This window comes from Chaetura pelagica, unplaced genomic scaffold, assembly GCF_000747805.2.
Source record: "Chaetura pelagica isolate M959 unplaced genomic scaffold, ChaPel_1.0 scaffold787, whole genome shotgun sequence".
NCBI classification, from domain to species: Eukaryota; Metazoa; Chordata; class Aves; order Apodiformes; family Apodidae; genus Chaetura; species Chaetura pelagica.
The window spans coordinates 131,885-153,708 of NW_009953973.1; the positions used below are offsets into that span (position 1 = coordinate 131,885).

At 35.0% G+C, this 21,824-nt stretch overlaps 1 protein-coding gene across 2 annotated transcripts in view; it reads right to left on the reverse strand.

The window, feature by feature from the left end:
* PDE10A (phosphodiesterase 10A) overlaps nucleotides 1-21,824 on the reverse strand; it is a 176,150-nt gene that overhangs the window by 86,566 nt on the left and 67,760 nt on the right. For both annotated transcript variants that reach the window (XM_010002166.1, XM_010002165.1), the window contains one exon: nucleotides 13,066-13,194. In XM_010002166.1, coding sequence (XP_010000468.1) covers nucleotides 13,066-13,194 — 129 coding nt within the window. The remainder of the gene's footprint in view (nucleotides 1-13,065; nucleotides 13,195-21,824) is intronic.

A 21,824-nucleotide genomic window follows, 5' to 3' on the forward strand; every position in this document is an offset into this window, starting at 1 on the left:
GTCCCCATATGAGAGGGCCAATCTTGACAACACTTAAATAAATCTGCCTGTATTATATGCTGCCAGTTTCCCTGTACTTGTACACAGTTGGCTGCTACAATAGGTACCCTGAACATTCAAATGCAGGCGAGATTTACTGTCACTGATGACAACTCATAAGCAAAGCTTTTTGAGGATCACAAGCATGTTGGCAGAGGAGAGAATAAAAGTTATTTTTTCTACACAAATGTTTTTGGCTATAGAAAAGTTGGAAAAGGCAAGCTGGTAGAAGTATATGCCTGTAAAAACACACTATCCTTTGTCAAAATAAAATTTTGCTTAAAAAAAGTAACAGGCAATAGGGAAAATTTGATTATTCCTAAGGCACATTTATGTGATATAATATGAATACATACATGATGGTAAGCCAGCAGGTGTCACAATGACATGGTTTCCTAGGTTATACAAAGCAAACAGAGCACATTCCAGTAACTTTAAACTTAAAGTAACCTCCTTCTGTCCTAAAGATGCATTCACTGTGTGGGTCATGACAAGTCTGAGTCAAAAAGATGAGTCACTGTATAGTTACTAGTTTTAAAAGTTGTTTTGATAAACCTCCGTAAGGGTTCTACAGTAAATCTTAAATTACTGCCCAGCAAGTCTCCAGGAACAAACATCTCTTTTGCTATACAAATACCTGATGCACTGCATGAACATATTTCTGAGAATTCACAATGAACCCACTTGAACTGCATTAGTATAATTTTAACATCTGTTGTTACTTCCCCACCCCAATCAACAAATCCTAATGTCATTGTTCCACCCAATTAGTATTAATCATTCAAACACAATGCTCCTCCCACAATTATAATGTCTTATCAATTTCCTAACCTTTGTTCCTCATCAACGCAGTCATCTCTTTTCCTTTTACTCCCCATACTTACTTAATGACAAACGAAATAAAACTGTAGCACATTGGGGTGAAGACCAAGCACCCTGTAAAAGAGCTCCATTCTTGTTAGCTGAACAACCAAATAAGCACACAAAGCATTCCAGTTTTGAATTTTTAAAAAAAAATAAATATTAAAAAAATCTGTAGCTCAGTGCTACTCAGCAATTTCAACAGGGTAAAGATAAACCTCTTTTTGTGCAAGCCAAAGAAGAATCACAATCATCACTTATGGGTGGATCTGCATAAAGCAGGTTGGAAGAAAGAATAAAGTAATTTAGCTCAGTACTACAGTTAAGCAGCCTCAGTCTGGAAAGGTTCTGTCGACAAAGGATTTGAAAGATGCTTTAGTTTTACAATGGAAAAGACCTCTTGCAGCTTACCTAAAAGACCAATAAACAATGTGTTAGACAAAAACACAATTTCTTTTACAGCATATTTAAATGTGTTATTAAGACAATTTGACTCATAATTCTAACAGTGGATGGTATATAAATCCCAGAGAGGCAGCAGAAGCTTAATGATAGAAAAGATAGAAAACTAAAAGTCCACCTACTTGAGGTAACTGTCTATAACAATGGCTATTAACAGCTTGTTATAGGAAAAGTATGAAGAAACTATGCTATATGAAAAGGAGAGAGTGCACAGACTATAGATGCACAGAGTATACTTAGTCTGGTGTGTCCTCAGAGCAATCAGATGCTTATGAATTTTCTCAGCTGGAGGCTGCATCAGGATCATAGTATGTAACAGCTTTTGATGAAGTATTTCTTCCTTGGAAGTCTAATCATTTTTTGAACCCATTTACATTTTTAACATCTAAAATATCTTATGCTAATGAGCTCACAATTTAGACATGGGTTCTTTTAAAAGGGGCGTCCTGTTGCTTCAAATCTGTTGCCAATTCATTTCACAGGGTGCCCTTCAGTTCCTCTGTCATGAAAAGGGTACATCTGTCAAGTGTCTTCATCATGGCAGTCAGAATTACATACTCCTACGGTTCAGGTCTTTTGCAGAATGAAGAATCTTCCTCTATTTTGTGGCAGCATCATAAAGAGTCATAACAGTGTAAAGGTAACAAGCAAGGTAGGCTTTTTATAAAGAGGCAATAGTGTTATCAGGAGTGGGGGTCTTTCTGTGGCTGAATTCAACCAGATGCACCAACCATTGCTAAAAACTCAGACTTTGCTCCCTCCAGCACAAAAACAAGCTCTCTACAAAAGAGCACAAGATCTACGGATGCTAAACAAGCATCCTCAAATGTCAGGCTTTAGTTCAATAGGCATAAACATCTTCAGGGATTTTATAAAGAACAGAAACTCAACATTACTGTCAAAACTAGATTGTTCTTTAAACAACTAATTGTTCTTCAGCTTTTCAATCCTGATGCTTAAAGAAGACAAGTCCTTCAAATAAAATTTATACCTGTTACTGATGAAACAACAGTTTTTAGCTTTTTATAACTTATCCCCACAACCTCCTTACACCTAAGCTTTAAGAGTTCTACAGGAAAAAATTATCCATCCCTCTCAGATCCAGAGAAGACTAAAATCTACAGTCTCCTCCTGTTTCATAATCAATAATCAGTCATTTCGCTTAAATTGTCTAAATGATTAAAATAATTAAACATAATTAAACTCAATGAGCTATTATTCAAGCACTGTCTCCATTGACAAAGTCAGGTTAAGTGGTTCCTCCAATCCACACATGCTGCTAGTTAAACAGTTCATTGCCCCCCTCAGCTATGCTGATAGAAGTGTTAGCTTGTTGTATATTGGATCAACAATAAGATCTACATTAAAAAAAAAATACTTCCTTTCTTGCTTGTCTTTCAGACATTCAGAAATACAGATTTCAGACTTCCACATGTCTGGCTGTCTTTTCTCCTCTATGTATCCTGAAAAGGTGACATGACTTGTATAGAGAATCTGAACTTCACAAATTTTGACAGTGATGCTTCCTCCTTGGTTATATTTGGCTGAACTATCTGTTGCTAAGTTCAAATGGCTGATTTTTCCACTATATTCACAGCATCTCTCCTTGAGTTTCATTAGCTAATTCAGGCTAGGCCTAAAGTAATATAGGAAATAGTAATAGAGAGCTGAAGACTGGGCTTAAACATCACTAGTACCTGATTAGCTGTTTGCATCCACAGTTTTGCTTGGACCTTGCCAATTTGCACTTTCCCAGAACAACATTTGGGCTCAGATGAGAGGACTAGCATCTGCCCAAGACCATTTCACAAAGCAGTTTGGATGCAGTGTCTTATTTTGGGAGGGAGTTTAGCCTTGTGGATATCACTTGTGCTGTGCAACTTGGCCTTATAGGCAAAGATCAGTTAAAATCTAGTTTTATCTGACACTTTATTCTTCAATTATCCAGCTTTAGGAGATTCTTCTGAGCCTATATACATCTGGTTTTCATTTTCAGGATGCGTGTAACTTTATCATCCTAGTACACATTCATTTTTCCAGAGAGTTTATGAAAGTAAAAATCCCTCTCAGACTACTGATGACCTCTGTAGTGAACCCTGTCTAGTCATTTCTACAGTTTACTTCTCAATTTTTAGCAGCTTAGCAATCTATAGGAGGAATTTTTCTTTGAATCTTTGAATACCACTGAAGAAACTTCATCTCAAAGCTCTGTGTTTTTTTTCATTTTTGTGTTTGGTTTTTTTTTTTTAATTATCTGACACTGAAATACACAATAATATCTTCCAAATATTTGAGTAATATTTCTGACATTAAGTCTTCATTCAACAAAAGTCTGTGGTAGCTAGAGAGACAGCAGCATTAATTTATGTGTGGTATATGTCTTCCTCTGATAATATACTTAAACAAGCATCATTACCCAAAGCAGTAAGTTAGGGAATGTATGGTAGTAAACCAATGGAAATGAAGTCATGTTTAGGCCTTACTCTTGCTGAATGAAGTGGGAATGTAACTTCACATGCATTCATAAAACATGGAAAAAAAACCAAAAAAAAAGAAAAAAGAAAAAAGAGAGTGGTTTATTATAGCCTAGTTGAAAGTTAACTGCCAGGATTTAGTTCATATTGCACAGTATGAAGAAGTCACTTTTAGACATAGCTACCTCTTTAAAGCACTTGACCACTGGGACAAATGAAGTATCTATGACTCACCATGAGATGTACACACTTTGAATCAGCTGTGCTAAATCTGATAGCCAAGTCCAGAACAACTAGTCTAAAACTCTATCTAATCATAGATACTTTGAAGGATAAAATAACTGAATTACCATAATCATAAGATATAGGATAACACTGAAAATTGATAGTCTTCATTAAGCCCATATTATGAATATACTGATGTCTGTGCTTTACTTTTCTAGCTTTACAACCTGAATTCAAAGTCTTCAGACAACAAACCAGTTTCAGAAGTAAACTTTCTGCTGAAAGTCTTCACTAGTAGCCAATATGAGGTAACAAATACCATTATTTGCTTACATCCAAAAAAAATAAAATAATCCATGTACAGTGTATGTTGTTTTCATTTATATCCAATTAGACATCTGTACAGTAAAAGATGAATTTTCATTCATCCTCAGGGCTTCCTGTGCTTTCTGGGGAGATAAAAGAGAAGGCTTAATTTTTTCATATGTATTATACATGGAAAATGTATCAAGAATTTTGCTGAGAACATCCATTAATAAATATGTTAATCATCCTTTGTTTGGGCACACGTAGTGTGACAGACTATTAAACTGCATGATCACATACCATCTTTTCACCAAAGATGCAAATCTCATTAGATGGACAGAACAAGCAATGCTAACATATACAGTTATTTTACATCTTGTATGTTTATTCTTATTGGTCAATATTTGATTACAGGCCTTGTCTAGCCAACACTGCCCAAGTTAATATTTCTACACATGGATTAAAAAGCTACTGTCCCATAAAAGCTAATGACTATTCCCTTGCTCTTATTTATTGCTTTTTCAGCTTACAGACCATGGGAATACCCCTACTCCATTTTAATGCAGGTAAAACAGGTTAGCTTACATTGCCATAAATAATCATTATTAAACAGAATGGGCTACATGGGTAAACAGTCTCCCCAGACGTCATCAGAATGAAGCTTTTCCGTCAATTAATTAGGTGGTGTTGTTTTTTTTTTTCTTTTGCTTGCTTACTTTTTACTCTAAAACCGAAGATCTCATGTACAGGGGGGGAAACAATCTGAAAAGAGAGCAGCAGGGCCAGACAACATTAAGGAGTACTGCCTTGCATACAAGGGAAAAAGGTTTGTATTGCACACAATACTAATGAACCTATTCCTGCAATACTCTCTCGCTTATACCGCCCATACTTCATAGAAGACACATAATCTGGAAAGGTTCAAACTTGTAAATTTACAAGTGATAATAAGAAAACTGGTAAATCTGTTTCTCAGTAAGATACTAAACAAAGCTCCACGCCCTAATTTTACTTGAAAGATTGAGAAATTTCAAAAAACATGGTCTATTGACCTTCAAACACTGCTAGCATATATGGGCATAAAAAAATTCAGTAAAGCATTTTTGAGTAGACAGAAAAAAGCCATAAAAACTCTAAAGGCAATCCTAAAAAAGGAACAACAAATACAAATTTAAGTACATGATGATAATAATTACTCTAGATCTAATGTGATTAACATAATTAGCTCAAGCTGGAATTCAGACCAAGTAGTGACGTCTACTTCCTAAGGCCAAACATCTCATCATTAAAGGATTACCCTCTGCAAATCTCTGACCATTTAAACAATTCTAAATATGCAGGAGAACTTTAGAAAAACAGAAAAATCTCCTCCTTCACCTGACCCACTCAAAATGTAAAAAAAAATTCAGACAAAAAAACCTCTCACATAGTTCAGCAAATTAGAAGAAAGCCACCCAGAAATACATTCAGCTAACATACCATGCTTATTTTTGCAGTTTTTGGAGTTTACTACTGATAGACATTCAAATAACAAAGAATAAAATCAGTAACTGCTTCAACATCAAAACACGTGCTGAACAAAAACTATCAACACTCAAGACCTCAATATGATCTTGTAAAAGGTCACTGCTCAATATTTCTGATAATACCAGTACATAAAAATAATTCCTGATCTACCTAACCTGTATTTCCTTCCCACTAACCTTTTTTCTACCCAAAAGAACAGCTTGACAGCACAACAGAGAGAATCTCCTTCACTAACTCCTCCTCAATATTTTCACAGCCAAAATTAGCCCACTTCTAAGATGACTCACTTCTGATTAACTCAGGGAAAACAATAAAAACCTCATTGAACTGGATGCACAGAAAGAAACTATTTCATCTTGGATAATTGTGCTGGAAATGATGCAGTAATAAAATAATTTTTAAAAGCAATGGCACAGTACAACGGTCTCCCCAGAATCAGCTCCAAAATTATTCTGTACCTGTGATGGATGTATGCTATTTGAATCATATGGACTAAAATGGCATTCCCATATAGAGCTCTACTACAGTTCTAGGAAGTGCCATCACCTTGTCTGCCTCTGAAATACTGATAGACTAACACAAACTTTCTAACACATGAAAAATGGTAACCTGTAAACTATTCCATACAAAAGTGTATCAATCAGTTTTATCTCTGCAGAAGCAAGGACTATACCAAATACATGGAGCAACAGGGTCTATGCAGTCAAACCTTCAGATACTATTTCAACTTTTCTGAGATAAAACATTCACAATAAAGACAATTCTTATGAGTCTGGATATTACCCCAGAAACATAGCACCTGTCAGCATCTTAACAGTTACATTGGTTCAGACCAATGAGACCACCCAGCCCAACATCTTGCCTCCAACTGGCCATGAGCAGAAACTGAGGGAAGAGTAAGAACAAGTCACGCAATTATAACACTTGTGTTGGAGGGAATGGGAGGGAAGAATACAACCTTTCTGTCATATTTTGAGAAAAAAAAAAAAAAAAAAAAAAAAAAAAAAAAAGAGAAAAACAAAACTCCAAGGAAGGCATCAAATGAGGTTTGGTAACAAGAAGCATTAAGAGCCACTACTACAGTGTCAATGGTGCAAGTCACGCCTTACCCAAATCATTTCCACATTCACTCTTGCTTTTTGGCAAGCATTTCTTGCCTGCTTGGATATCACAAACACAGGCACAGCAGGGCTGCATCAGAATCAAACAGCATGTCTGCAGCATCCATGAAATATTAAGACAGTCTAATTATACATCAAGGAGATCATTAACATGCTGCCGTATCAGTTCCTCTCACCTAGGTTGGGGAGATGTCAGGATTGCAGCAAGCTGTGGAGTATCACAACAGTGATAGTCTCCAGCTTCTAAATATCTTTCATCTACATCCTTCATGATACATCTGCTACCCTACAGGTATTTCTGATTAGTTACCTTGAAAATGCACACTCCTCAAGAACTAACAAATCAATCACAGGCTCATTTTAGGTATGTTTGTTTTGTTTTTTTTTCTTTTTAATTCTAGAAACAAGCTGACATATTTAGCATACATATACTCTTCCTGCTTACATTTACCTTTTCATATAATCTATTAGTGCTTATGGAAATGCATGTTAGCCATCATTTCACACATTTAACAACCTTAACCAAAGTGCAAATAACATTCCTCTACGCATCATCATTTTAAACCAAGAATGCATTACCTATTTAAATAAGCAAATTTAGGAATAAATATGATTTATTGTAAAAACGTGTACTTTGGTATTGCTTAACAATAAAAACCAAAGAACAGATTACCTCCCTATACAGAGGCACACATTGAGATCTCCCCAAGTTTCACTACTTTCTCACAGGATTGTACCAAACTTTTAAGCACATTATGCTTGTATCTTAATACCTGAAATGGAAGCACCAGAAAAAAAACAGTTTTTGGTCTATTTTGGACCATAGAACTTTTTTTTTTTTTTTACATTTTAGTGATACAGCCTAACACATATTTTCTTTTAGTATTAGCCCAAAAGAACTAGTAAACAAATTCTCTCTATATATATATAGCCTCGAGTATAATGAAGTCTTTTGCCACAGATTATATTCCCCCAGTCTGTTCTATAGTACAGAAAAAAAAGATGAAAAACTAAAAAAAAAATAATAAATGTCTAAAGACCACAGAAGGTATCTTGCTTAAACAACTAACTCGGACACCAGAGCCATTACAGTCAGTTCAGCTCAGCATAGACTATTTAAATAAATAAATAAATCAATCAATAAATCAGTGTAACTAACCTGCACAGAGCTGTATGCTTTCTGTGCTCAATCAGCTCACTGAAAGTTATCATAGGTATAACATACATACAAAAAACATACATAGATATAGATATATGTATAGAGATAGAGATTTAAAAGTATATTGGGAAGACCTAAAAGAACATGTGGGTGAGGGATTTTATGCAGATATCTTTCCTCATGAAGTCTACTCAGTCTTCTACCAAAGGGAAGCTACAGTGATTTTCCAGATGGTTAGAATGAGTGAATCCAGAGGTCACTGCTTCCAGTCCTCTATCAAACTGAAAGCCATCCAGTGTACCAAATCTGACTGCCATCTTTGCCCATTTCTAGAGCACATGGCAGAAAGTATGGGGGAAAGGGTGAAAAATGAAATGGCTGGACCTAAAAAAAAAAAAAAAAAAAGACAGATTCTGGCCTTAATCTAAATTCTGACCCCACAAACAGTTGTCATGTTTGCTTCACAAGAAACAACACAAGAATAGACATGCAATGAGAAAATCATGCATTGAAATTACTAATGAAGAACTACATTTTATACTGCAGTCAGACTGCTCACAATAATTACATAAAAGTAGCAACTAATGCATTGTGATTTATTGAGTAATGATAAATAAAAAGTGTAGTTTGAATGTTCACAAATGTTCTTTAACTGAAACAATCAAACACACTCATTTAATCATTTGTATGATTAGCACATCTATTGAATAACACTTATTTAACACTGACATTAAACTAATGGATACAGGAAAGCATGAGAGGAAAAACAAACCATCCATAAAAGAATGTATGAAAATTACTTTAAAAGGTATTCCATGTTTTTATTTAAACATCTCATGTTTATGTTTATCTCAGGTTTATCAGAACATGCAACGTATTTTGGCCACATTGCATTATTACATTCTCATTCGAATGTACAGCATGTTCCAGCACCGTATTACATTATGAAGTCCATAAATACAAATATTACTATAAGGACTGCAAAACCTTGGACTGATCCTAAGAGAATCAATCATATTAGTTTCCAAAGCCCAGGAAAATTATGTGATATGTCCTCAGGACTATGCATCCTGAATAAAGAATACAACAATATTACATTAACATTACATTAAGCTATTAATTTTATAATCTCTTAACGGTTTTTTTGGCTTTTTTTTAAAAGAGGTCCATTATGAAATTTTGGGTTCCTGTAAATGCAGTAAGTCCACTGCACTTAACAGATAGTAACTTCTGACTGTGTATTAACCCTAAATTGTGTAGTGAATTAACTAGTCTATATACAATTTTCCATTTTTAAAGTTCTTAAGAATTGTATTTAAGAGTTACTTAACATCATTTGTATGGTAGCAAAGTTACCACCATATATAGCTTTACATGTTTTTGGCAAGTATTGCTGGAAGAAAATGATGTATAAAGTTGTCAACGTGTCCAGATTCAGCAGTAATTAATAAGCACATGACCATGTACTTTGATGAACATGAGGGCCATTCCCTGAAGGAAGCAGTAACTGTGCTCCCACACAGCAAGAGGTGACATAGGCAGCTTTCCATGTCACACTAAGTCAGTACAGTTTGCCCTCTCTTTTTATACAAAAATACAATTAACAAATTAGGAAAGACACCTGTGAAATTCAGTATCAGCTGTGTAAAAGATGCACACCTGGCTTACAATCAATGTACTTAGTATCTCATTATTGTCGTGCTTCAAATAGCTTCCAAGAGTGTAATAAAAGTTGGAGTTGATAAATATTTTTCTGAGAAATTTGTTGAGAGATGAGGATCTACCCAGCAGAGCCCAAAACTTCCACAACCTTATAGCTCTTCCTACACTCATGTTACTTTTGCTTGAATGATACAGAAGAGGACAAATGGAAGATGACTTGAGAGTTCTCTGAGTATTATATCTAGACAACTGGAAAGAAAAGATCTCCCTCCAGCAGATTGACTCTAGAAGTCCAGTTAAAAAAATCTGCTATCAAGACGTACCTTTAATGAATCTTTAAAGCAAGATCCTGTACCTTACTGGTATAAAACCAGTACCTCAAGTGAAATTCTACAAGCAAGGGCACTTTTTACTGTGTCTATATATAGATGATTTTCTGATCTAAAAAAATCACAAAATATACCATGGGGCCACAATGTATGAAGTACAGATCAGGCCCCAGACAACAAGTAGTAGGCTCAATCTGTGAACAAATTTATTCCACAGCTAATAAACAAACAACTTTGAAGAAGACGTAAAAATAACCCTGAAATTTCTAATCAGTTTATTTCATCAGGACACCCTTTAACTTGGTTGCATCTTGCTTGCAAAAAAACATGATCAAAAGACTTTGTACGAGAAGCAGTTCAGTTTCTGTTCCAATGTCATTCAGAGTCCTGGCCAACTCAGCCATGATCTGGATACCAAAAATGTTAAAACTCAAGTGTTCAATACAGAGTTTTTTTGAAATGCTGTGTGCCATAACACAAAGCCTGAGCGTGTTTTGAGCATGTATTTTATTAGTACATAATAGTGAGAGTTCAAGAATTGCAGTAAATACACAAATATTAGTAGAAGCAAAATTTATTTCCCAGTGCTACCTTTGCAGGTTTTCTCCAATATACTAAAATAAATAAGTAAATAAAAAAACATCCCAGGGAGATCATCATTAACCTGTAATGAATTACATTCAATCTAACTTTTACAATAACAGATACAAGATTTATCTAGTACACACTAATGACACAAGTCATGATATTTTTTTATATAGTTATGCCTTAAACACTGCCATATTTACTGATTGCCTCTTTTTTTTTTAATACTTCAGGTTTAAAAAAAAACACAACCCAGCATAAAATCCATCTAACTCACTCATTCAGTTAATCTCAGTCACTGAATGAGTGAGTTAGATGGATTTTATTTTTTAACTTGTGGTTCATTTAAGTCCAAATCAGACATTTCAGTTTATGTTCACGCTGATGAAATTCAGAAAAACTACCCTGACTGCAGGCCCATTGACTTCTGGCTGAAGTGTACACACAGCTGGATGTCTGTAAGTCAGGCAGGACACCATTCCTGCATACAGGTTAATGACTGTTCTGCGTCACCAACCTATAAGACTACAGACATTAAGGCTGAGACCTCAAAACCGTATATTCCCTGCCTGGCAACCTTTAAAATTTAATTTTCTGTCTGTATCACATTACATGATGTGAACACTTGCAAAGGAAACTACACTAAAGCAAGAGGGATAAAAGAATAATTATACCCCTAATGATGTAAAGCAACATACGATACATACTCACTTATAAGTCACCACAGATCCATGCTGACACCAAAAGAACCAATTCCATCTTTTCCTCCTCACTTCTCAGTCCCACCATTACTTAGGCAGTAGGATTTGTACATATATGATACTGAGTAAATCAAGTAATATATTTCTTAAATATTCCTAAAAATAATGCTTTTTGACAAATTAAGATGGTCTGTCATCAAAGGCATTTTATATGGCTACAGCCTTTATCTTTCTAAAAGAAAAACGTAGATAAGGCTAATCAGCTATCTGTTCCATTCTAGTAACAAAACACATTCAAATTACTCTTTTTGACTTGGCATGATTAAAATGTTATACAAAGCATTCATTCAGTTTTAGCATCAAGATCCCTGACCCAGACTATTAACTACATTTCAAACAAGTAATGGTTTCTTGCATTGATTTCAAGCACCTTAGAGAAAAATCAGCATTTTCACAGGAATATAGCACTTTAAAATAACTAGGTTTTATTTCTGCTAACATCAAAGTATATTTTCTCTTTGTCTAAAGAAAGCATTGTCATGACTTATTCACTTGAATTCATAACAATGTATTTCTGATTGACTTCATGAATTATAATGATTGCCAACCTGCAGTGCTGCAGTTTGTCAACCACAAAGACACATTCTCTTACTCTTCCATTAGATAACCTCTTTAGACCAACAAAAATGTGCTACCACCTTAGTATCAGTCATCCTCTCAAAAAAATCTGGCTCGATATAGCCTTTTCTGTCCCTTGTCCACCATTACATTTTTTTCTAAGTCTGCAGAAATCACTCAGTTTTCTTGTAGGAAGTTGCAATAGCCCCAGTATTTAAAATAGAATTACCACCTTAACTTAAACCTCAAGTATCTTAGAAGTCAGCCACAGAGCAATGCACACACTGAGTAAAATCAGTGTTTCTTTCCTCACCCTCTTGGTAATCTCTTTTGCATTTTAGCTGGTACAGTCCAAATGAATTGTGTGCATCTTATTTGTATACACAATCTCACAATAAGATCATTACAAAAATTTACTGCCCCTATGCACCCAGGCCAACTCCTAAGGAACAGTTTTCCGGGACTAGCAAGTGAGGGATTATACTTAAAGCAAGCCAACAGAAATACCTTCAGAATTCAATACACTGCTCTATAACCTCAGTGTCAATATAGGTACCTAAAATTGACTTAATACATGTTTCAAGTAGGAACTTTCGAGATGATATATGCAGTATTTTACTGAGGCTTATATCCTGCACATACTGCATCATTTTAATTCAAAACTTATCAATTTTAGATCCAAGAAGACCCGATTATGCCCTCAAAACATACACTAACGTAACAGAAAGTACAGGTTGGTGAAACAGTATTTACAATTCAAAGTGGTAAGCTGAACCTCCAAAATTACTACCAGTATATTCCAAAACAGAAATACCAAAAGGCTGAAAATATTTTGAAAAACTGTTAATTTATTTGGCCTTTGAAAAAAATAGTGGAACCTGGGCATAAAAACTGTAACTGTCAAGTTTTACCAAAACTAGGTTTTCTTTTTAAAATCTGCAAATAAGAACAGAGCTGCTTGAAGTTAAATATTAAGCACAAATAAAAATAACTTACCTTCCTGTCTGTTATTTTTCCTTTTTAGCCATTTTTCCACAGTTTCCACACTCACGCTTTCTGACACAAACTCATCCAGTACCTGGGGGTGAAGAGAAAGATAGGCCTTCACTTTTTCATCTGTTAAACCTGAAAGACAGAATATTAATAGATTACATTATTGCTATGAAATTCCTCATATGGAAGATACCTCGACACCAGGAACAATCATTATTTTGTTTAACATGCCAATTGAAGAAATGATTACTTAAATTGTCTCCTCCCAGACAGAACAATGCCCAGTTAAAAAGAAAGAAAAAAAAAAAAAAAAAAAAAGAGCTGTCAAACATAAAATAGTAAAATCAAAGTATAACCATTCAAGCTATTGTATACATAAAGTCCTCTACAGGACCACATATAAAGATTACCTGGGAAATGGCCAGGAAGGAATTTACAGCTACAATTATGACTACAAAATTACTTATTTCCAAGATATGCAAGATAGTACATGGATAAAGAAACAAGGTGGAAGGAGATAGAAAGTGAACTGGTATTTCTCCAAGAGCATCACAGCAAGAGGCAGCAAAAGCAGCAAAAAGTATTATGCAACACCAAAATGAAGTACACTTTTTAAATACTTAAGATATTTAAGTAACTTCAGAAATATAAACTGCTTGCACACGCACGCTTCCTTAGTAATTCAGTTACCAAAAATAAAAGCAATCGTAGATAAAAGCCCTTTATAACATGTGCAACAAAAATAAAACTCCAACATACATTTAAGAACACAAAAAAAAATTCAGAATCATAGATCCTTAACACATTCTTAAAAAAAAAAAATAAATTACAATCTGATCACACTTTTCACAGATCCCTTAAACAAACCACTGGCTGCAGGGAGATGAATCCAAGAGTGCCGCAGTACTAAGCTCCAGGCTGCCACACCAGCAGCACACAACCCAAGTGCAAAAAGCCTTAATGAGATCCAAGGGGAAGAGGAGTCACAACCACTGCAATGACTGTAAATGCACCTTCTCCTTCTCTATTATGTGTTTGAAAATGTAAATACTCCACAGCAAACAGCCTGGGTTTGGCAGAAGAGAAACTCTTCTCCAAACAACACTAACCTCTTTTGGAGAGTATTTGTCCTACTAACTATGATCAATTTTCCAATTATTTTTTTTGCTTTGCACAGTATAAGAACATGTTGAAAGCAGCTATAGCGTAATTTAAATGCTAGTCAACAACTGTAACCTTTAAGATATCTTAAAAATATGTACTATGAAAGCCTTCAGGAAACAACACCAGAACACAAAACAACAATGCCCACCTGCAGAGCTCCAACCATACATGCCACTCTCCGTACACCAACTGCACCCCCATTATTCCCACATCAGCCCCCAACAGCTCAGATCTGGTTTAAAATTCCCCTTCTCTTAATCCACATGGACAGCAATTCCTGTTGAATATAAAATAACAACTTACTTATTTACTGGCAAGACTCTCCAGATCTGTATCATGTGAATTAAGAGAGCTAAGTGAGCCCTTATTTTCATTAGTAATAAAGGTTCTTTCTAACTCAGAGCAGGAGATGATCAGCAAGTGGAGAAAAAAAAAAAAAAAAAAAAAAAGAAAACTGTACTAATTTTATTGTTTAACTTAGGGTGGCAGTTTGTAAATTTGTATCATAATGCATCTGTAAAGAAGTACATGTGTCACATGAATGAAAAGACTTTTTAGCAATACTTTTTAGCCTCACTTACTGAAAAATCAGACTAGCTAATATAATTTTGCCATTTGCTCAACTAAGAAAAATGTAGTATCTGGGGAATGTAAATATTACTAATTTCATAGTAATTTGAAAAGAAAACATGCTTGGAGGATCATTCATAAAGACTATGGCATTTTGAAGATTTACCAGATTTAACCATCAGAAAGTCATCAATATTTACCTGCCTTTTAAGCTCTGGCTGAAAAATTACCAACATAAATTTGTAAAAAAAATGCCTGCTACTTCCAGGCTGTCTTTAGGCTGCAAACAAACACTTTTGCTTCTAGTAAGAAATTAGGAACTGAAAAGTTTGTAAAATTAGCAACTGAAATTCTACAAGGGTCAAATTTTGTTTTTAGTGAAAATAACCTTAAGTTTCCTATGTGTGCAGTCTGTAATCCTTGACTTTAATGGAAATATTTCTTCAATTCAAACCTTTATGGGTTGCAGTTTTTGTAATAAAAGCCACAAAAGTCAATAAAAGATCATTTTGAAATAAGATTTCAGTCAATATGCCAGGAGTTCAATTTCCGTCCCACATATCCTGCAATTTTAGCAACCTGAGTTTGAAAATTCTGCTTTAACCTTATACAGAAAATTGATTCATGAAGCTGATAGAAGAAAACCTAAAAGTCTTTACCCTCCTTTATTTCACTAAAGGCACCTGTGCAGATGTGTTTTTTCAGTATCAGATTTGTAGGTGGAAGCAAGCAGAACAGGATATACAACTAAATTTGAGGAGTTAAAAATAACCTAAAAAGTAACTTAAACCGATTTTCTACATAGACTAAAGCAGACTTACTGGTCATCCTAGCTGTTAGTCTACTGTGTTGAAAAATACATGCTACAACCATACCCATGAAATCCACAACCAAAAGCAGCAAGAACACTTGATAATTTCATAAAATGTAACATTTAAAAAAAATAAATTAATAAAAAGTAGCTTTTTGGAAGAAGTTTAAACATTTTGTGTTTTATGCATATTAGAGAATAAAAGTGTTGAAAAGGAGCTTGAACGTAAGAATTATTTTACAGCTGCACATACCTAATTATTTTATGGCATACATAAAGCCTTCTACATTGTAAACTGTATATAAGAGTAAGACTTTTACCTAAGAATATGCATAGGTTCAGTGATGGACACGCTTGCTCTCCTGAACATTCACATGTTCCTTAAAACATCTGGTACATGTATTATTGTTAAATATTCTTGACCTCTCTATTGAACTGTTGTAATCTTTTAATTCTGAAATATGCCCAAAAAATATTTTTAAAATTAATTCAGAATTCAGAGACTTTGATCAATAATATTAAAATAAATAAATGCTTACACCCAAACTCAAGAACAAAAAGTTTATCATACCAATCAGGTATCATTTACAGAATTAGAAATAAACAAACAAAAACAGTGGTTATTATTTTTTTCTGTTACTAATGTATTAGTCTTAAGTAGTTTGAGCAGTAAACTTTTCTACATGTATTCACATTAGAACTATTTCTCCACTACTCCTTTCTTCTCCCCTTCCTAGTATTGGACTTGTAGACTAGTAGAGACAGCAGTCTACAGTTGTCTACTACAACAGGGAGCTTCACATCATCTGCCAGAGATAACAGGACTTCTCTCATTCTTGCTCATCAATACTTGTCTGGAGAAGAAAGTATAAACATCAGCAGAATCTAACAAAGAAAAGAAAAAGGCAGTAGCGACACATTCATATCTCTGTTGGTCTATACACTTTCTTTCAAGTAGCCCAAACAAAAGATCCCCTTTGTTCTTTTCACATATCCCCAGAAAGCATTGCCTCTTGTATCTGGAACTCACCTGTCCTTCAACAGAGCTGTGGCAGTTACTAAGAGGGACCATCACTCAGGAGGGTGGAACTCCGACCAACAGTGTATCATGCAGAAGGCGAGAAACCACAGAAAGACTGAAATGACCTTAATCCCTCTGGCAATTGAAGGAGGACTCTGGCATTTGGGTTGAATGTCCATTCATTTAATTAATGCACTAGAGTTTGCCTTCCTGATTCATACATGTATCTTGTTTAATCAAAGTCACAAACATACCTTTCTCCCTTGTACTCTTATTTTAAAGTAATAAACGCACATCTCAGTGCTGATTCCTTCCTGGTGCAATTTGCTATTGCATATTTTATGCCTGCATTAAATCTTTATTCTGGATTTGTGATTAAATAATGAAAATTATAACAAAACATTATGCAAAAGGACACACATGTATCAGATAAACTTGCCCTTTTTTCATTTCCATCTGAACAAACCGTCATCAAAGAAAGAGCCCAGGCTGCCTGCGCTAGCTCAGCAGCTCCTCACTTCCTGACCAAACACTCCTGTTTAGATTCTCTTTGGCCATGCCATCTGCTTTTAAAAGTTCGTTCATACACACAGAAAACAATCAAGGTTGATTTGGTTTCATTTTTCCCATGCCTTGGCTACCCTGTCTGAAGAGTAAGCGGAAATACAGCTTTACAATAAATGCTGGTTTTATGCACATGCTTCACATTACTGTGATTTTTGTGTATCTCATTTATTATAGGGCAGGATGATATACACTTGGCAAAGCTCCACACAAAGCAGAGAGCAAAAGATAGCCTGTCTCCCAACACTATGCAAGAGGCAATTCCTTGATCAGTGAACAGCCTTTCTACTGTCAGAGGGAATAATCCTTCAGGCAGGACATTCATTCTGGGGCATGAGTGTGAAGTGTGAATCAAATTATAGAAACAAAACATCTGTATTTACTTACAGTATTTCTATAAACTTCTGTATTGGTGCACTCTACCAAATAAACAATAGCGCTCTTTTTCCACGTTGCATATGCCTGAGGCTCGAGTTGTTAATCTAATCTGGATAGATCATGCCAGTCTATCAATATTTTGGTTTTGTGGTTGTGCTCTTTGTGTTTTAAATTGTGGGGTTTTTGTTCTGTTGTTTGTTTTTTTTACAACAAACCTTGGTTTTCAATTAAGCACATATAGGAGTGTTTTGGGGGTGTTGTTTTTTCCTTCATAAACTATGAGAAATAAATAGAAACATACATAGTTGAAGACAGAATTATAGGTGGATTTCTCATTACAGCAAAGCACAATATGCGGGCAAATCATTTTACAGGTACTGACATAAGTATTTTTCAAGAAGCCCCACATGAGTGAAGCTAGTTCCCAAAAGAAATCTGTACTTGAATTGTCAACAAAGAATAAAGCATAACAGTGGATGGAGTTGGTGCAATAGGAAGAGCCATGTAATAAATGTGCTCATATTAGCTCTGTTGATTATAATAGTCCTCACTAATGTTTATGTTAGAAGAAACAGAAACCACAAACACCTTCACAGTCTTATATGCTGCTGTTCTCTTAAGATGTCACTGAAATAGTGTTTGGAAAACAGTTGGATATCAATGCATTTAAACATATATAAATATAAGTATAAAACACCATTACTTCAAACTTTAAAGGAAAATTGTTTTTTCAGCAGATGTGACAAAGTATACTGAACTCAGGATCTTAGATACTCACTTTCCTGATGTAAATTGTAATGGTACTACAAACAAACACTGCAGATTTGTCCATCACCAGTAAACAGAGTATGTCTAGAGCTGTTCACTGACCTGAAATGAATGTTTATAACTTCTTCCACCCTTAATATTAAGCTCTCTTGATCTACAACAACAAAGATTAGGGAAAACTGGAACAGGAATATATGCTCATTGCCTGCTGGGAACACTACCCTACTCCAGAAGAACACCCAAGACGTGCCAGAGACATCACCAGCTGGTTTTGGCCAATGCTCTGCAGAGAACCATTCTAGCAATGTAACAGCATACACACAAAAAATCCAGTACGGAAGAATGCTCCTTTGCACTGGCTGTTTACTATCCCAGATACAGTATAACTGGACTCAAAAATAAATAATGAAACAAGACCTCCTTCAAACATCAATTATCAGTAATTACTCCTTGCATTTGAGCCAGTCTCCAACATCTCTCCTTTAAAAAAAAAAAAAAAAAAAAAGAAAGAAATTGAAAATTGTATCTTTTATTTCAGCTTTTTATACTGCCTAAAATATTTAAAGCATTTCCTAGATAACCTGTGAGGTACTAAATCGATTAATGGCTCCACTCTTTGACTCTTAATCCATGTTGTACTGCACTCTCGGCTGAGAATGGCTTCACTGAGCTCAGTATAAAGCAGAGCTGACTGTGAATGAGCTGAAAGAATTGAAGCCTAGAGCTATGTTGAAAAATCTGCCCCATTTAGCAACATGAGTCAGTCACATCGTTAGCAATTCTTGCAATTTTTTCATTAGTGTTGTGATACTTGGTCTTTTTTTCTACAACCACTAGCTTAATCAAATTTCGTGATTAGGCAAGAATTTCAGTTTTCACCTAAAGCTCCTTGCTCAGAGTCTGAGGGGCATGTAGGAAGGCAGGGGAGAATGGGTAAAAACTGATGAGCCAGCCTACTGCTTATCAAGGCTCAGCATTTTATCCTAGAACAGCTACACTCTGACAGATTGCAGCCACTGCTTTCCTCAAAACCCTCGCAAGTAGTTGATGTATATGACTTTCAGCCAGTTAGATGGGATCCAATGCTTTGAAAACACATTGCAAGGGTATACACATTGGTTGATATAAGAAATGGGATGGATTTTATGTATTGAGAAAGCTTTTATTAATAACAGTAAAAGGAAGTCACTACAAATGTTGTAAATGCTGTGTCTGTTAACAGTAAAAATAAATAAATGCCCCAATTAAAAAAAATGAATAAACTAAACACAAAAAGCTCCCACAAACTGGCTTGTTTGGTTTAATAAACAATTATTTTTATAAAATCAGAGGGGCCACTTGGTCACAGCAAGTATGGGCAAAACCATAATTTCTCCAAATAAGTAATAATTTATAGCACCACATAGAAAATATGCAAAACAAGGAACAAACAAGAAAAATAAAATAATTATGATATACAGTATTAAGATAAGGTGCTATCTGAAACAAAAAGCAATCTAACTTCAAATACAAATGAAAAACGTATTTTAAAATAAATCTTCTAGTTTGGAATATCAAAATTAAGAAGACAAATGTGAAACACTTCCTCAAAAACAGCACTTGAAAATAAATATCATTACAAAAAAGACAAAAAAAGATGTCTTAAAAAGATCCAAAATTAATCAGGAAGAGCTAATTTGAACACAACTTTGCTTCTGTTCTCCTTTATTTAAAGCTGTCTTGCCCCATGTCTTTCTTACACAAAGATCACCTCTTTTGTATCTTCATCAGTACCTTATAAATTATATTTGTAATTATTCTCAAAAGCATTCAAGGCATGTGTGTACATTGCTTCATTTGGATTAAGCATTAATCCCATTAAATCAATCCCTTCTTTGTTCAAAGCATCAGGATTCAAAAACACAGGCACAGTCAGGTTTGGAATATCCTTTTGGAGTCAGACTTTTTATCTTAATCCAGTTAAGTATCCAGGAATGTGATGCAACCAAGTGCTCAGACTCTGTGAAACCTGACATTACTGGTCTGGCAAAAAGTATAATCACTAACAGGGAGCAATGAGAATGGTCAAACATCTTTTTCGTTTCTCTCTTCTTGAAAAATTAATTCACAAACTCATCCGTGAGCAGCTTCATTCACCTTTTTTGCCCCTCCAGCTCCTGCTCACATCACTAGAAGTACACAAGTACTATACAGAAGTACGTGAAGTACACAAAAAGACTACACTGGATTTTGATATTTAAAAAGGGTGTATGTTTGCTTCACATATAATAAATTATATCATTAAATGTTTCAACTCTTCATATAACAATGAATGCCTTATTATGCCAGCCTCTAGTCACTGCATCAAACTGCAAACTCTGTATACATTAAGAACACAGTTTAACCCATAACCAACTGCAGTCACTCATGCAGTGGCTATAGCAGCCAGAAGTACATGATGCAACAGTTCATCCAGAACACCTGCAGCACTGCTGAAGTTTTAGAGAGACAGAATAAAAACCAGTTTGGCAAAACAGAGCTGAAATGAGCTTATACAGAAAGAATACTAATAACTACCTCATCTTGTATCCTGCAATTCTAATCCCTTATTTCTGATTTTAAAAACTATGGATGTGTCATTGCATCTGAACATGCCAGATGCTGAGCAACATGTGGACATAAGACCTTTAGTTACCATCAGCTTCCATGGTAGTTTTCCTGATATTACCAGCATCTTGCAAGCTTGAGCCCTAGCCATCTACAGATACTCAGCAGGTTACACCTCCCAAAATCTAGCACTTAAGGACTGCAGAGTACTATCACCTCTGACCACTGGTTCATATTGAGGTAAAAAGCAAAAGGCCATCTAAGAACCTTTCTGAAAGCAGTTCTCATCAGCTAGATGTAAAAGGTATTCCATAAGTATGATATATATGCTTAATGGGGTGAATATGCGTTCCAAACAATTTTTCACAGGGTATCAATAGACACTTCAAATTGTAGAAGTGGCATAATGCTGCACAGCATGTATAGTGCTATGCTTTAATAACATCCATTATTTGATGTATGCGATTTTTTAAAACTCTGAATGTTACTTTCCTGGTTTAAGAGTAGCTTCTCTCCAGTTGTAATTAGCACTACAGAATAACTCCGATGGGCCTGTAACAAGCTTTGTTCTACTTCCAGGTACATGATGGAACCAAATTTGAGGATTTAATTAACACAGCAAAAAGCTAACAAAAGGAATACAGAAATGCTTTACGAGTTGCAAATTAATCAAATTAATTGCAAATCTTTGCTTGAGGAGAAAGCTATGTATGATCTTAAGGTTACTGATAAAAAAAATTACCACCATACTAAAAAATAATGTACCACACTAAAGCAAGCAAAGATGTATTTGCAAACATATAAGGAACATCTCAGTATGACTTCCAGTTTTCTGATCTTCTATATTCTCTTGTGCAGACACATAGCTGAGGTCCCATGTCTCCTGCACAAAATATACCT